This window comes from Aquila chrysaetos, chromosome 7 (assembly GCF_900496995.4).
Source record: "Aquila chrysaetos chrysaetos chromosome 7, bAquChr1.4, whole genome shotgun sequence".
NCBI classification, from domain to species: Eukaryota; Metazoa; Chordata; class Aves; order Accipitriformes; family Accipitridae; genus Aquila; species Aquila chrysaetos.
The window spans coordinates 38086389-38104754 of NC_044010.1; the positions used below are offsets into that span (position 1 = coordinate 38086389).

The following is an 18366-nucleotide window of genomic DNA, read 5'->3' on the forward strand; positions in this document are numbered from 1 at the left end:
TTCTTTTGCACTGCTTTTTCCTTTTTTTTAAAGTATTTGAGTATTCTTGTAAATCAATATACCTATTCACATCATATGAAGAGAGGCATTTGTCTAAAAGATATGTTTTGCAAGTTTGAATGTAAGAGTTTAGTTACTGTTGGCATATGGAAGGGTGAACAAAACATGACTTTTCAGCAGTGTACAGGTATTTTTAATCGACAATAAGAAACAGAAGGGGGGCAGCCCCTGAATCGCCACATTCCTTCTTTGAGGGAAAATTTTTAGTCCTTCTTGAGTTAGGTTTTAGCTAACTGGGAAGGACAAGTATAGACATGCAGAATGCTGATTTGTGCACTTCTGTATTCAATCTTCCTTCTTTTCTCTGCACCTACCAGCTCTTCTTTTTATGTTCCCCATATATGGATTCCTAGTGTGTCTGGGCATATGTGTTTATACCTCTTTAATTTCTCTGATCTTCCAGCATTATGTTCTCTGATGCATTTGGCCTGCTTATGTTGGAGCAAGCCACATCCTACCAGTGTGTTAGGTTGAACTGGCATGTCCACTAGAGCCAAGAATTTGACGTGAGATATGCACTTAAAAAATAGTTCTCACATGTTAGTTCTACCGTTGAGGTAGAGAAGGTGGCAGGAGCTAACAGCAAAAAAAAAAATGATGTAAAGCTGAAAGTTGTTGCTTTTAAGTCTTCTGCTTTTTTGGATTTGTTTTTTTTTTTAGGTGAGTTTATAAACTTATAATTGTGTGAAATAATTGTTTTATGCTTTCCTTTTTGTAAGTTTTGATTCAATACTGACTTTCGTTTTTATTTTGTAAATCCCAAAGCATGGACCAAGGGACTTTAATTATCTTATTATGAAATAATTATGTACACCTTGGGGAGACATACTGTGATAATTAACAAGATTTTGAAATGGAAAAAAGGTTTTGCTTCTATTTTTACCATGCTGGTAGCTCAGAAATATGAGACAAAAGCAGTAATTATTTTTTAATGACAAGCCTATTATCATTTATGTTTGTACACATAAAAAGTAAGTCTGAACAATTAGGATTACTACACAAATACTGTACCTGACTTCAGGCCACATGAAAGAAGGAAATACGAGGCTAAATTATTTGAAGGATAATAAATCTTTACCATCTTGTATGTCCTTGTCTCCCTTGTACACTGCAAGACATCACTCTTTTGTAACAAACAGTGATAGAAAATGAGACAGTAGGAACACCTGTGCTCAAAATGTAGCAGGGAATGGAAGAGTTGTGGGTGCAGTGTATTATGCTGAAGGGGATGCTTTGGTAAAGCGATTCAACAGAAGACTGATGTTTGCTGTGGAGTAAGACTGCATTGTGTGAGTTTTATTGAGTTAGTGGCATACTATATAATTGTGACCATAATAAGAAACTTGTAGTTAGTAGAAAAGCATCAATGTATTTGTAGGTAACTTATTTTTCCTCGTACTGCTTTCTGTTCATTATGCTATTATTATAACAAACTTAACTGCTTTGCAACAAAGTTCCGTCTACAGTAATAAAATATATTTTATTAGGGTCTAGTTATTCTGAAATGACAGAAAAGGGGAAGACAACACAGATTTGCAGAGGAGATATAAGCCCAGCTGGTGATGGGCTATTTGTGGACTGGCAGATGTTTTGCATGAAAATTAATTCAGGTCCAGCACATGAAACGCACAGAATAACCACATCTAAAACTTTGTGCCATCAGTTGCACATAAATGATACATAGGTGCACTACTGTTTCTCTTTCATAAGCTGTGAGCTACATGGAGCAGCTGGTAAAATGGCCCTGAATATCTTGCCAGATCTATCGTATTTGAAAAATTACACTTAAATAAGCAAATGCAGCATATATCTGATAACAAGAGATTGTACAACTCAGGAAAACAATCCAATCTGTGCCCAATTTTGAAAACTTTTGTTAAAATAAACGTTTAAAAAATCAAGTCATAATTCATAGAAGTACTGATGAACATGAACAGTAGCAATGAAGTTTAACACAAAAAAATTACCTATGTTTTTAACCACTTTATACGGAAATTCAAGCACTCTTTAGAATGGGGCCATCATGTCATGTTACCAGTAGGTTGCCATTAGCCATATGGTACTGCTGTAATAAACTGCATAGAAGCAGTTGGTCTTAATAGATGAAGTGCCTGTGTAGAGTAAGAAGCAGACCCTGTCCCAGAAAGTCTAATTCTTAAAGTAAAATTATTATTTTAAAAGTATTTAGATGTTATTACATCATAAATGAGAAAGTATGTGCCTGTGCCAAGTGATTTCCTCCCACACACACCCCAGCTGCTCCTCAGAAGGGTAATGGACTCTTTCCACTGATGGAAGAGATCCCTTGGAGGCTCTGGAGAGACCTTGCATCTGAGATAGGGCCAGCTTTAGTCTTCATCATACAGTCACAGTTTTCTTTCCCATTCTGTGGTGTTATTTGCTGACAGCTGTGTATAGAATCATAGAATCATTTAGTTTGGAAAAGACCTTTAAGATCGTAGAGTCCAACCGTTAACCTAGCACTGCCAAGGCCACCACTAAACCATGTCCCTAAGAGCCACATCTACATGTCTTTTAAATACCTCCAGGGTCTCAATCATTTCCCTGGGCAGCCTGTTCCAATGCTTGACAACCATTTCGGTGAAGAAATTTTTCCTAATATCCAATCTAAACCTCCCCAGGCGCAACGTGAGGCCGTTTCCTCTTGTCCTATCGCTTGTTACTTGGGAGAAGAGACCAACCCCCAGCTCACTGCAACCTCCTTTCAGTAGGTGTAGAGAGCGATAAGGTGTCCCCTCAGCCTCCTTTTCTTCAGGCTGAACAACACCAGTTCCCTCAGCCACTCCTCATAAGACTTGCTCTCCAGACCATTCACCAGCTTGGTTGCCCTTCTCTGGACACACTCCAGCACCTCAATGTCTTTCCTGTAGCAAGGGGCCCAAAACTGAATACAGTATTGAGGTGCGGCCTCACCAGTGCTGAGTACAGGGGGATGATCACTTCCCTAGTCCTGCTGGCCACACTATTTCTGATACAGGCCAGGATGCCGTTGGCCTTCTTGGCCACCTGGGCACAGGCTGGCTCATATTCAGCCGGCTGTTGACCAGCACCCCCAGGTCCTTTTTCCATGAGGCAGCTTTCCAGCCACTCTTCCCCAAGCCCATAGCGCTGCATGGGGTTGTTGTGACCCAAGTGCAGGACCCGGCACGTGGCCTTGTTGAACTTCATACAGTTGGCCTTGGCCAATTGTCCAGATCCTTCTGTAGAGCCTTCCTACCCTTAAGCAGATCAACACTCCCGCCCAGCTTGGTGTCACCTGCAGAGTTACTGAGGGTGCATTCGACCTCCTTGTCCAGATCATTGATAAAGACATTAAACAGAACTGGCACCAATACTGAGCCCTGGAGAACACCACTTGTGACCAGCCACCAATTGGATTTAACTCCATTCACCACAACTCTTTGGGCTCAGCCACCCAGCCAGTTTTTTACCCAGCGAAGCGTATGCCCATCAGAGCCATGAGCAGCCAGTTTCTCCAGGAGAATGCTGTGGGAAATGGTGTCAAAGGCATTAGTAAAGTCCAGGTAGACAACATCCACAGTCTTTCCCTCATCGACTAAGCGGGTCACCTTGTCATAGAAGGAGATCAGGATAGTCAAGCAGGACCTGCCTTTCACAAACCCGTGCTGACTGGGCCTGATCAGCTGGTTGTCCTGTACATGCTGTGTGATGGCACTCAAGATGATCTGCTCCATAACTCCCCGGCACTGAGGTCAGGTTGACAGGCCTGTAGTTCCCCAGATCCTCCTTCTGGCCTTTCTTGTAGATGGGCATCACATTTGCTAACTTCCAGTCAACTGGGACCTCCCTGGTTAGCCAGGACTGCTGATAAATGATGGAAAGTGGTTTGGTGAGCCCTTCCACCAGCTCCCTCAGCACCCTGGGGTGGATCCCATCCAGTCCCACAGACATATGTGTTTGTCTAAGTGGTGTAGCAGGTCACTAACCGTTTCCCCTTGGATTATGGGGCTTCATTCTGCTCTCTGTCCCTGTCTTCCAGCTCAGGGGCTGGGTACCCAGAGAACAAGTGGTTTTACTGTTAAAGACTGAGGCAAAGAAGGCATTAAGTACCTCAGCCTTTTCCTCAGCCTTTGTCACTATGTTTCACCCTACATCCAATAAAGGATGGAGATTCTCCTTAGCCCTCCTTTTGTTGCTAATGTATTTATAGAAACATTTTTTATTGTCTTTTACAGCAGTGGCCAGATTAAGTTCTTTGAGAGCTTTGGCCCTTGTAATTTTCTCCCTGCATAACCTCACAACATCCTTGTCCTCCTGAGTTGCCTTCCCCTTCTTCCAAAGGTCATAAACTCTCTTTTTTTTCCTGAGTTCTAGCTAAAGCTCTCTGTTCAGCCAGGCTGGTCTTCTTCCCCGCCAGCTCATCTTTTGGCACATGGGGATGGACGGCTCTGGCACCTTGAAGATTTCCTTCTTGAAGAATGTCCAGCCTTCCTGGACTCCTTTGCCCTTCAGGACTGCCTCCCAATGGACTTTGTCAACCAGTCTCCTAAACAGGCCAAAGTCTGCCCTCTGGAAGTCCAAGGTGGCAGTTCTGTTGACCCCTCTCCTTACTTCTTCAAGAATCAAAAACTTTATCATTTCAATATCACTATGCCTAAGAGGGCCTCCAACCGTCACATCACCCACCAGTCCTTCTGTGGTTGTGAACAACAGGTCCAGTGGGACGCCTTCCCTAGTTGGCCCCCTCACCAGCTGTGTCAGGAAGTTATCTTCCACACACAAGTGATCCATCATTAGTCTTGATTTAACTGTGACCTTTTACTTAACACAAGCATGTAGTCAATAGAAGTATGTGAAACAGATATATTTTACAGTGTCAAAATAGATGAAAGCAATCTTTCTTTAAGTCTGTGCCTTGCAAAGAACAAATAATACGCAAAACTCTCCTGCTATTTAAAAATTCCATTTATGAAATGGGGCACAGTCTGGTTTCTTTAGTATTTGTTCAATACTGTGCTATTCTAGACAGTGCTGTCCCTGTCACATCATGTTTGCTTGGTAGCTTATGCATGACGGGGACGGGGGGTGTGGGGAGACACTGGTTTTACATAGAATGCTGTTTTCTGTTTGGTATATAACTATCACTTTTGCTTTTATATTCTGTTGCTTATGACTTTTTTTTTCTAATGACCATGGGTCTTTATCAATGACAATACTTTGAGAAGGGTCAGCTACTTGCAATATTTCTAAAACAAAGCAAATATTCCATTTGAAGTGTCTGAAAAGTGCATTTTAGACTGAGAGTACATTATATGCAGTTTATCCTCAGTATAATCAAAATATGTGGACTGAGAGTACTTACCTTTCATGCTGAAGAGCTCAGATACATGAGTAGTGAGTGAATTGCAGACACCTTAATATCTGGTCATTTGCAGAATAATGTCTTGCCACTATACATAGGTGGTTTTGCTTTTCTTAGTGCATTCTAAGAGATTTATCTCTTGGGACATTAGAAGAACTGATCTTATTTACCAGTTAGGCTGCATATACGTATAGTTATATACACGTAACTGCCATTTAACCTAGCTAACATGTAAAAATGCTTTAGTTTCAAAATCTCAAATTCATAAAAGCAGTACTTTACAATGCTGCAATTATTTAGGTTTACATTAAGCATAAGCTGATGAGCATTTAAATGACAGTACATTCAATCACTTGGCTTTGTTGAAGTGTTAATTAAAAAAGAAGGGGAAAAAATGAATGCTATCTATTTATTCTGCCTTATTACAATACTGTGAAATAGCACAGCTTCTTAGTTTATAGAGTGAAAACTTTTTTTACATTATTTACGTAATGATGTTAGGATTCCAGTTACGGTTTTATTTTTAAATGCAGTCTCACCTGTAGTCCTTCACCTTTTATATGCATAATGCAAGTATGAAAGAACTTTTATCTAGGGTAAAAATAAGTCTTAAATGTTAACTTTTAAAAGTAAAATCAAAAGAAACTAAAAACTGTATTTTTCACGCCAAAACAGGTTACTGTGGTTACTGAAAGAAAATCATTTCAGATGCTTCTAGGTTTAAAGTTTGGGCCAGACTTTCGAAATATCCAACAAAAGGAAAAAAATTCAAATTCATTTTGAAAAGCTTACAATACACTTAGAGAAGTCATTAAATTAGAGAGTCTGTCTGTCCTAACTTCAGATATTTAAAAATTACACTCTAAATCTGAGGCATCTCTGTACGTGCTGTTTTTTCCTGTGGACTGAAAGGGAGCCTAAAGTGACTAACTCTAATTTTAAATCTTAGAATAATTTGTGTTGGAAAGGACCTTTAAAGGTCACCTAATCCAACCCCCCTGCAAAGAACAGGGACATCTTCAACTAGATCAGGTTGCTCAGAGCCCCATCCTATCTGACCTTGAACGTTTCCAGGGATGGGGCATCTAACACCTCTCCGGGCAACCTGTTCCAGTGTCTCACCACCCTCATTGTAAAAAATTTCTTCCTTATATCTAGTCTAAATCTACCCTCTTTCAGTTTAAAACCATTACTTGTCCTATAGTAACAGGCCCTGCTAAAAGTGTGTCCCCATCTTTCTTGTAGGCCCCCTGTTAGGTACTGGAAGGCTGCTATAAGGTCTCCCTGGAGCCTTCTCTTCTCCAGGCTGAACAACCCCAACTGTCTCAGCCTGTCCTCATAGAAGAGGTGCTCCAGCCCCCCTGATCATCTTCGTGGCCCTCTTTTGGACTCGCTCCAACAGGTCCATGTCCTTCTTGTACTGGGGACCCCAGAACAGGATGCAGAACTCCAGGTGGGGTCTCACGAGAGCAGAGTAGAGGGGGACAATCACCTCCCTCGACCTGCTGGTCACACTTCTTTTGATGCAGCTCAGAATGCAATTGGCTTTCTGGGCTGCGAGTGCACAGTGCTGGCTCATATTCAGTTTTTCATCCGCAAATACCCTTAAGTCCTTCTCCATAGGGTTGCTCTCAGTCCCTTCAACCCCTATCCTGTACTGATACTGGGGGTTGCCCCAACCCAGGTGCAGGACCTTGCACTTGGCCTTGTTGAACCTCATGATGTCAACATGGGCCCACTTCTCAAGCTTGTCCAGGTCCCTCTGTTTCCATTGTGTTTGTATTTGGGATTTTTTGTTCTTTTTTTACTGTTATGCATATTCGGTACATTGTAGCCTTGTTACTCGGGGACACAAAGTTTAGGCAGTTATCTGGTCTGGGTACGCTGTTTCTCTTTTGTCCCCGATAGCCTGTGAACTATTGATTGGTTACAGTCAAAGGAAGTGATAGAGAATTTAAAGCTAACTTATGTTTGAGGAAAGAGATACCAGGTTTTCATCTTAACGTTTGCTTAATATTTCTTGATTTCATTCATTTGAAGGACAGGAATTAATAGGACCCCAGACTTCATTAGTATTAATGCTTAAAGAGCAATCTTTGGGGGCTTCCTGTTGAGAAGGCCAGACTTAGAAATCGAAATTTTGGCTCTCTTATTATAAGTAACAAAATTTGGCAGAGCAGCTGAGAATTCAGAGCATTGAGGCACTGATGCATTGAAATTCAGGCATTTATTATAACTTTAAGTATCACAGGCTGTTAAGGTGCATTATTCTATGTTAGCAAAGCTTCAGAAGACCCACTTTTAAGCAAAATTAACTGGTAGAAGTCAATATAAAATGTTAATGCATATACTTGTATTTTCAAGAGTTTGTATAAACATGAACTAATTCACACAGCATTGCTATAAAGTGAGTATTTTTGTATGGCCTCATGATACTGGCTGACATGAAGGTTTTAACATTAAATTGGAATATGGATTAAAGATTTCAGGTTAGGTACAGTACTACTTTTATATTACTACCAAAATCAGTGCTTTTTAAGGATGCCTATGTTCTTTATTTCGTGCTATTTAATACTCGGGTTGGACCATTGCTATGAAAACACTAGTAGAAAATTGTTTCCAAGCATACCTATTTAGAATTACTTACTCCTCCTAAGATCATCTTCTATGCTGTGATTTAGGAATTAAGTATTACTCAGTGACGTTTGTCCATTGTTTGTGACTAAATGGAATGAGTTAGTTTATAAAGAGCACTGAAATTCATCTCTTGGCTGCCAGCAAAATTGTAAAAATGTCTCAGGTAAACTCAGGAACATCATTTAATTATCCAGAATGAGCTAAAGCCTGGATGCCTGGGCAATATATAGGGAGTAAGAGTTTCTGTACCTCTTGGTCTTAATTTTCAGAGGTTACTGCATAGGTCTTCAAGAAAAGTTAAATACTGTATTTTTTAAGTTAATTTATGGCAGTTTATTTGTTGTAAGTGAAGATGGCAAGTATATAAAAACTATCCAACTGAAGGAAAAAATGGCATTGTGCACAGACCTTTAACATACATGGTACAAAACTCAGTTAAGCTCAGTTACAAGCAATATGCCAAGTCTTTTTTTTTTTTTAAGTAATAATTCAATTCACTAAAGCAGTGTTTCTCAAACTTTCTGATTCTTCATCGATAAATTAAGTTGTAGGCCACATCTTATTAGGTTATCAGCAAATTCAAAGCTATCATACTCCCAGTATTAAAATGTAGATAGATCCCTTTTGGAGTATACTGTCTATTCTTCAGAGTGACTGTTGGCCTCAGAACAGATTTCTGCATTGAATATGATTCAGGAGTAAACTTTCTGGGCAAGTTGCAACTTATCATAAGCTTTGTGCCCAACAGCTGAAAGATTTTCAAGGTGCACAGTAGCACTGATCAGAGCTATGGAAAGAAACATTTATCCAAAGGGCTGAGATCCAGGCACAGTTCTTCTAAAAACATGGAAGAATCAATAGTAGAATATGGGAAATTGGGGGACATAGTTCGTACTGATACCCAAAACAATTCAGATGTGGTGGTGGTGTCTGTTAACTCCCCGTTCGGAGTTGCTTTAGCTGGCACTTTCAGTGTAAATACCATGACCTGTCCCAGTTTATGTAGCTTCCGTGAGTGCCCTCTACTGGTATCAGGTGATTCTCTCTCAGATCATGAGCGTGCTGTAATTTGCCAACTTTTTTTGCATCTTCCGCTTATGTCTTCAGCATATATATATATATGTGTGTGTGTTTATTTTGCTGGATTTTAACTTTTTTTTATTATTTTTATGGTTTTCATGTGCCTGATGCTGTTAGTCCTTAAAAAAACCTTGAGACTTCCTGAAATTTCATTTCATTGGTATCTCAAAATTTTAATGCTCTTACATCACATAATTCTTTCACTTTCTGCAAAGTCATCTTTTAAGTGGTTGTCATATTGCTGAGTTTTTAGTCTGTTAGTGTACTGAATCTTCTGGGCTTTCTTATAACCGAGGCTGACTCTTGCATTTGCAGCCTCAGCTAGATAAAAGTCACCTAAGATTTTCTTATAAAATTTAACATTATTGGGGTGATACAAGCCTTATTTATACATGAAGAAAAATCTACTCCTAGAATAAGATTTTGTCTTGAAAAAGTAGTCAGTTGAAGTCAGAGATTAAAATAGATCTGCCGCATATTTGTGCTTTTGAGATCAAAAGAATTCATCTTAATGGCATAAAACTTACAAACATTACTGCTCACAGTCTGTAGCAATTTTTAGTATCAAAACAATTTAAACTAATTGAAAAAATTTGCAAAAAGAATTCAAACTGCCACTTACTGTTAAAAAATTTAAATGAAAAATGCTGGTATGTGTAAGTGGGAGGTAGAAATACATGTTCAAGACCATTCTGATTATAAACACCTTGTTTAATAGAAAAGTTAGTGTAAAGGAATGACACTCGTGGCTTGGTGTCTCAGCAACTATTGATACTGCTAAAAATCTTGAGTGCCTCTGGATCTTTATTTGTGGGGCTTGTTAAATCCGAAGATGGTACCAGGTGCCGAAATAACTGCCCAGGAAATTTTTTTTCCACCTACTTAAATGAATGTGCATTTCTTTTGGTCACCAGTCTCTTTTATAGTTGTCAGTGCTCTATCTACATGATAGTGTGTTTTGCATGGGGATACCTTTTGGATTTATTTGGGAATTAAAGCTTCTGCACATTGCTTGTGACTCATTAAGCAGAAGTTTTGCATTGCAGGTTGTGGAGGGTTACCAGGTGCCCACCAAAGCTGTTCTATCCCTCCCCCCCCCCGCCCCCTCCAACTCAGCTGGGCAGGGGAGAGAAAATATAACAAAGGGCTCATAAGTCGAGATAAGGACAGGAGAGATCACTCAACCAGTTACTGTCATGGGCAAAACAGACTCAACTTGGGGAAAATTAACTTAATTTATTGCCAATCAACCAGAGTAGGGTAATGAGAAATAAAACCAAATCTCAAAACACCTTCCCCCCACCCCTCCCTTCTTCCCAGGCACAGCTTCACTCCTGGATTCTCTACCTACCGCTCCCAGCGGTGCAGGGGGTCGGGGAATGGGGGTTGCGGTCAGTTCCTCACATGTTGTCTCTGCCGCTCCTTCCTCCTCAGGGGCAGGACTCCTCACACTCTTCCCCTGCTCCAGCGTGGGGTCCCTCCCACGGGAGACAGTCCTCCACAAACTTCTCCAGCGTGGGTCCCTTCCACGGGCTGCAGTCCTTCAGGCACAGACTGCTCCAGCGTGGGTCCCCCGCGGGGTCACAAGTCCTGCCAGCAAACCTGCTCCAGCGTGGGCTCCTCTCTCCACAGGGCCATGGGTCCTGCCAGGAGCCTGCTCCAGCATGGGCTTCCCACGGGGTCACAGCCTCCTTCGGGCATCCCCCTGCTCCGGCGTGGGGTCCTCCCCGCGCTGCAGGTGGAGATCTGCTCCACCATGGACCTCCCTGGGCTGCAGGGGGACAGCCTGCCTCACCATGGTCTTCCCCACGGGCTGCAGGGGAATCTCTGCTCCGGTGCCTGGAGCATCTCCTCCTCCTCCTTCTGCACTGACCTGGGGGTCTGCAGGGTTGTTTCTCCCACATGTTCTCACTCCTCTCTCCGGCTGCAGTTTCCTGTGCCCCGGCAACTTTTTTTCCCATCTTAAATCTGTTATCCCAGAGGTGCTACCACTGTCGCTGATGGGCTCGGCCTTGGCCAGCGGCGGGTCCGTCTTGGAGCCGGCTGGCATTGGCTCTGTCGGACACGGGGGAAGCTTCTAGCAGCTTCTCACAGAAGCCACCCCTGTAGCCCCCCAGCTACCAAAACCTTGCCACGCAAACCCAATACACAGGTGTGTAACAAAGCAAAAGTAATTGTAAGCTGACATTCTGGATAGCTTACCAAAACGGCCCTGATAACATTGGCTTTCTAGATACCTTGCAAATTCTGCCTTTTTTTTTCCCCCTTGAGTCTTTGGTGGAGAGGAAAAAGAAATGTGTAAAGGCTGAAAATGACGTGTTACAATTGATATTTTGGCAAGTGCCTTGTTATGCATGAATTATAATGTGATTTTTATTGTTCCTGTTAAGTCTTGTTACTCTCTCCTTGCCCCGTCAAGCAGTGAACATTTTTAGATATAAACCTGCCTTAGGTTACTTACAGGAGAAAGAAAGGGAGGGTGGTTTTGCCACACCAAGCTGCTTTAGTTTTAGAGAAATAGTAGTCTAATTTTAGCCTAAGGGCTATCAATATACGTGCATCTAAAAGCATTATACTACTCATTGTGGGAAGTTAGGTTATCAGAAAAGCTACAGACAATTAGGGAGAAAAGGAACAAAATTATCAAGTATCAGAGCTAGTGATATAGTATGTGTGCTGTCACTGTTTTCAGGTGCCTTCAGTGAGGCTGTGAGGTTTAAAATATCTTTTTGGCTTCTTAATTATCCTTATGAGAATGCTAACTGGAAAAACTATACTACATTTCTATAGTATTTTTTAAAGTCTTCATTTAAAATTCAATTTGAGTAAGATTTTTGTATAACTACAGTCTTTATGATACAGTTGCACTTGTAATGCTTTTAAGAACAGACTTAATGTAAAGTCATGCATTAGTTGTTAACTTGCAGAGCCTTCTTGTACAGGGCATTGACTTTCTGCTGTCTTGCGCACCTTGTTCAATGAGCGGTTTAAGCAGTAGAAGAAATGTTTGGTTTTGCTAATGTTTTGAGAGAACTGTTATATGATCTGAGGGGCATAAAACAGTTAACCTGTGGCAAGCCATATTCTATTAGATTACCTATTAAATGCTGTTTTCGTTAGTAATGCATTGTATCCAGAGTATTTTATGTAAGATTTATATAAGTGGAGTAAATAGATTTTTTTGAAGCATTTTTATGTAATTGATTGTAGTTATTTGTCTTAAGCATTTTTCCCTCTTTTTACCTGCAGTATGGATGGAGCAGATCTGTGTTTTGAAATCGTGAAGAGAGCAGATGCTGGATTCGTGTACAGCGAGGCTGTAGCCAGGTATGTATTATAATTTTAATTAATCCCACAGGATAAATGGAAAATAATGGAATATACTGTTGTACAATCTGGTAGCTAGAAGTTGGAATACTATAAATAATCCTGTTTCCACAGTCTGAATGTTTATTACAATAATTAGCATAATCAAAGTAGAATTTTGGAGCATTTTGTCATTTACTAGTTGTATATTTGGATGGGATTATTGAATAAAATAGTATATCACATCCAATACTTAATTTTCTGTCTTTGCCTTTTATGGATCTCTCATACAATGGCATTAGGTGACTTGCCTGACAGGTCTGAGTTTTATTGGTCTTGCTAGATGGAGTCGTCTTGCCCCCCCCGTTTTTTTTTTATATATCACTTTATTTATGGTCACTTCAACTTTTCACTTACGAGGTAAACTAAAGTCAAAGAGTCTATATAATTTCAGGAGGACAACAAACCCCATTGTCCCAGTGGCATGATAATTGAGCTCAAAGCCCATGAGATTCTTTGTTTGCTTTTCTTGACACTGTAGTTTTTTTAGCATCATAGAAGCCAGGTTGGAAGAGATATCAAGAGGTCTCTATTTCAACCTTCTGCTCAAGGCAGAGTCAACATTTCATTTGGATTATGTTGCTCAAGGCTTTGTCCAGGGGGGTCTAGAAAATCTCCAAGGATGGAGATTCCACAGCCTCCCTGGTCAACTTGATCCAGTGCATAATTATGTTCCTAGGCAAAAACATTTCCTTATAACCAGCTGGAACCTCTAGAGGACAAGGATTGCCTCCCTTAGCCTAACAGTAATGCTCTGCCTGATGCAGCACAGGATGCTGTTGGCTTTCTAGGCTTTCTATGGTCAGTAATCTGTCAGGGGATCCTTTGGACACAGGGGAGAAAGAAGTTAGTCTTCAATCTGCATCAAGTAAGCCAAGATCTTGGTTCTGTCCCTTTCTAGTTAAATCAGCACTGATACTCACTTTTTGCATTTCTGTGTTTTGTTATAGAAGACCTGAAGGGTCCTGACTTCCTTGTCATATGAAGCAGAATTATTGAACATTTGAAACCTTTACAAAATGGAAAATGCAGATTTTTCTTTTCTAATTTTCCTTGACTTCAGAATCAGAATAATCCTCAAACTTTACATTTTATTATTCATTATTATAAACACAAACTCTATTCTACTGACCTCTGCATACTTAAGGTTAAGTTGGTTGATTTAGTTTTACATAGTTAGACTCTTAAAACTTGGTTTGTTATATGTGTATAGTAATTTTCCCTGCAGGTTTGTCATGTATGATGTCTTTGTTTTTTCAGTCATTACATGAGACAGATATTGGAAGCTCTACGTTACTGTCATGATAATAATATAATTCACAGGGATGTGAAGGTAAGGGGTTTTAATTTTTTCTTTTCTTCACCACAATAATACAAACTACAGACTTTTGATTTCTGTAATTTAAAGGAAGGGGGAAGCTGTAGAAAAGGAAGCTATATTTGCTGAGTGTGTGTTTACTCTTACTGTGTCATGTAAGATTAAACCCAATCTCTAATTCCATCAATATAGAACATTTAGGAGGTCTTTATTCACAGATTACATATGCATTTGATTGCAAATGACTTTCAAAGTCAGTTTAATTTCTAGTTTTTGAATATTCATATGAAATCTGCTTGCTTTTTTTTTCTTGTTAGGCAAGTGTGTACATAAATTAATTGCATAAATTAAACTGGAATTGGTACATTAATGGCATCGTTTTGACAGCATAATGACAGTCTTCATCCAGACTAAGACTTCAGAGATGTGCATGCTTAAATGCCACAGTATTGGTAATATTACCTACTTCTTGCAAGCAGTCTTATACATTTATTATGAAAACTTCTCTAATACAAACAAGTTTGGGAGGAGAAATACAGTGTTTAACAACAGTGTATGTACATACTTTTTTTGATCTGGTAAATTTTGTACTATTTCTATGGATATTTATGGAACTAGTTTATCCCAAAATACTGTCATGTAAGTAATTGGGAGTTTTAACCTAAGTGGGTTTGACTCTCTTCAGTTTGAATATACATATTCGTTGTTAATGTCGTAGTCTAAGGTAGTTATTCCCACTTGTCTTCTCCAAGAGTTGCTTTTATCCAAAATGAGTTAAGCATTATAGGAATTAATGAAAATTCTGACAAGCTCTGATGGTGCAGTTTGAGGAGTGAATCTCTGGTTTTAGTGACTAGAGAAGACTGAGAGAGGGTAAGCTGTGTTTCAAACTCCTACAGGTGATCTGTGAGGGAAGAGAGTATGGACACTGAACTGATGATTTTCATTTAAAGAGTCGTTTGGTCTTGCGTACGCAGGCATTGCAGACCTTTCTCAATCTTTTTCCTTTCCTTCTAAAATCAAGAAAATTATTCCATGTAATAGGCTTTTTTTTTTTTTTTTTTACTAAGTTTGGTATTTTAAAAGTAATTTCTTACAGCAAATTCTAAATACAGCCTCTTAATTGCTGGTAGAATGTCTCATCTTGTTCTGTTTTGAAGGTTCCAGATTCTTTTAATTGTTCCTTTTTGGTACCACAGGAGAATATCATCTTTATGTTGCTGTGTCTTCCTGAAAGCTGCACCTGTTTTTGTTGGACTATGTTACTGAACGAAAACAAATTTCAGTTTCAAGGGCCTCTGAGGGAGGCCCATTTTACTGAGTGTAAAATGGGAGTTTATTTTGTAGCTTATTCAGACTCTGAAAACTTTAAAATCACTGTTTTCATTAAATACCATCCTTAGAAATAAACCTGTTCAATTACATAAGTGAGCGAGAATTTTTAACGTATCAGTCTAAATTAGTGTAAACCAACAGATAGTGTTTCATTTTGGCAAAAGCAGTGCAGAAATACGCGTGTAGGGTTTGGGTGTGTAACATACTAAGCTAACTGCAATATCCCAGCTCTAGATGTCACTGTAGACATTGTTTTGAAAGGAAGTAGACTAAATGACCAATTTCCAAATTGTCTGAATAGATGAAAGTGAATTAATAAAAATCTGTAAGGTTGATATAGTCATACTACATTTTTTCCTTCTTAAGGTTTCTGTGAATGTTATTGTGAACTGCAAAATGTTTGATCATTATCTGCTGCACAGGAAAATTTGTACCTTATAGTCCCTGTAAGAATTAGGTGTCTTTTAGCCACTTTTGTGCTCCCTTAGGTCTTGACCAATTAGGAAGAGTTAGACGGGAATACTTCAGTTTGCTGTAGTCTGGTGCCAAAAACGTCACCTGACTTCTGTAAGTGACAAGATCTACCAAAGCTTCTGGAGCACTATGACGCAGCCTATGATAAACTCCCATATGCCCCAGATTCACCTCCGATGACAGAATCAAAACATGATAGCTTTTACAAGATGGCCTGTAGTTGTCTTAATTTCCTTCACTGCTCTGTGAGACCAGACGTTTCTTGAGCCTCTGTATATAATTTGACCCCTTTCAACATTGCTTAAAAGCTTTATAATAAGTGACAATTACACCTTTGCTTCACCTGCAGTTAATGTGATCCTGCATTCAGTCACTGCTTGGAAGTTGGATCATACAATAAGGAAAGTAGAAAATGCTAACACAGGAAGGTGAAAAACTCAAGACAGCTGTGCATCAGAAATGCCAATGTCAAGAACTTTTTCCCTTACCACAACATTTATTCCTATTCTGCCAACCTAGTGATATAGGACTCAGCCATTCCTTTTATTCTTTCAGAACCTTGCTGTGTCAGAAATACCCAAAAGATGGCTACCAAAAGTAGCAACATTGAAATGGGGTCTTTTCCAATATAGACTGTTATTACACAGGAATACGTATACAGAATGATCTTTATGTAAGAGATCAAAAAAAGGGGAAATGGGAGTAATGTGGGTCTGAAATGAGATGCTTTTTCCATAAAACCCTTGCTAGAGTTTGAGTACCATTTGTCACTGAAGTCAGCCACTTTCTCTTGAGCTGTCAGTATTAGACAATAATGAAAGTATTTTGTTAATATAGTCATTAAAAAGTGATGAGTGGGAGAGGACCTTTAAAACAGGACAAAGAACTAGGAGAAAAATGGCTTATCTCTTTCTTCCAAATCTCCACTTCACTATATTCTGTCCTGCAAAATAGTGTTTTCTCTTACTTCACCTTCAGGAATAAGAAAGTAACAAATTGGGTTAACTCTGCATTAAAGTGGTTTTTCTCTTAACATAAATACAACTGAAGATAGTTCCCTTGTATACAACAACACATTTATTACAGGCAATAATGCATACCTGGAGATTTAATGGAACTAAAACCAAGTAACGAAAATGTGCTCTATAGCTGTAAACTTTCTTCAAGCAGGAGACAAATTAATAGTATGCCTCTGCAACTCTTAACTGTGAAGGATACCACTGATCATTGAACTTCCTTAAGTTCTGTGCTATAGAATTATTTTAATAATTATGATTTTAAAAGCTGAATTGGTGGGTTTGTTATAAATAGGTGAACTTGAATATTTCCAATCCCTATGGCAGTTAATGTGGTGTAGAGTACCTAAAGCAGCACTGTGCATTTAGCACAGTCACATTTGGTCAGCATTCACTATTTTGAGTCATTACATTCTCAGCATGTGGGAAAAGTTGCTTTATCTTGCCTTGACAGTTTCACTGAGTTACCTTTTAGTAAGAGGATAGACTAACATTGATCTTGGTAGAAGACTTTTGTGCTAGTTACTGAAAGTAGAATGGTATTCAGCTCAAGAAATAGGCTGTTTAAGCATTGTGTAAGTTATGAAGCAGGACAGTGTTCTATAAAAAGTGCATTTCTTCAGTGTTTATTGCAGATTTTTTCACCTGTTCATTTTTGCAATAACTTCAACGGAATGTTTTTTTATCAGTAAAACATCAAGAGGTTTTACAATCTTCAGTTAGCCTATATTGTGATGCTTATGTAGCATTTTATATAGTTGCAGAAATCTTGTTATAAAAATACCTTTTAATATAACCGATACAAGAGTAATTTAATCACATCAAGAGCATTAATTGTGGGGGTTTTATCCTTAGTCCACTCCAAATACTCCGACTTTGTTCTATGATTTCCTTATAGTTTAAATGTTTGTATGTGTTTCTGTGATCAGTAGAATGATTGGTGTGCAACTGAAGTCAGAGCAAGCTTGTTGGCTAAATGTAGACATCCAAAATTTTCATTTATCTCAGTGGGTATGAACACTTGTTTCCAACATGTGATCATCTAAATAGATAAAACTGCTAAAGCAAAAATACACGGATTCTGCCTTCTCTGCTGTTAAGATTCAGTTCAATATTTCTGTGGCTGGAAGTAAAACCACTTTTTCCAGAGAGTAGAACTAAGCATTAATGCACTGTGTTGTGAGTCTCATACAAATCTCAGTTGGTCCAGGTGACTTGAGACTTGATCTGTGGATAGATTTGCATGTTGATTTATGCGCTATACAGAACTTAATTAACCATATGCATTCTGAGAGCGCACACAGTTACCACTTCTGTCTTTCACTGCCTAAACTACTTGTAGTTAGGCGCTTCAGATTTTGCCAGTAGAGTTCAAGAGTCTTATACTTCTGCTTTTAGGTGTATCTAGAAAATGAGTAAGGCTTGTACATATGTGTGTGTGTGTGTTTATGTAAATAGTGTATATTCAAATATATAAAAAAATAACCAGAATAGAAGCTGTTCTTTAAGACCATCTTCTCTTTCCAATCTTTGAATATCCAAAACAAGAAATCTGCTGCGTGTTACTTTCCTTCTACTCTTTTCACTTTGGCATGGAACCTGTTTTATGCTTTCTGGAGACAGCCAATAATAACTGGTGCTTTTTCTGTATTTTCTAGAAGTTATTAGATCCTTGAGATCCAGTAGCAACTGCTTCCTATCTCAGAGTCCCCATTCTCATTTTGTCCTGCCCTTTT

General features: G+C 39.2%; 1 protein-coding gene across 22 annotated transcripts in view; it reads left to right on the forward strand.

The window, feature by feature from the left end:
- The window catches only part of CASK (calcium/calmodulin dependent serine protein kinase), a 243228-nt gene that overhangs the window by 107491 nt on the left and 117371 nt on the right, over positions 1-18366 (forward strand). For all 22 annotated transcript variants that reach the window (XM_030019535.2, XM_030019539.2, XM_030019537.2 and 19 more), the window contains exons 4-5: positions 12371-12448; positions 13748-13820. In XM_030019535.2, the coding sequence (XP_029875395.1) occupies positions 12371-12448; positions 13748-13820 (151 nt within the window). The remainder of the gene's footprint in view (positions 1-12370; positions 12449-13747; positions 13821-18366) is intronic.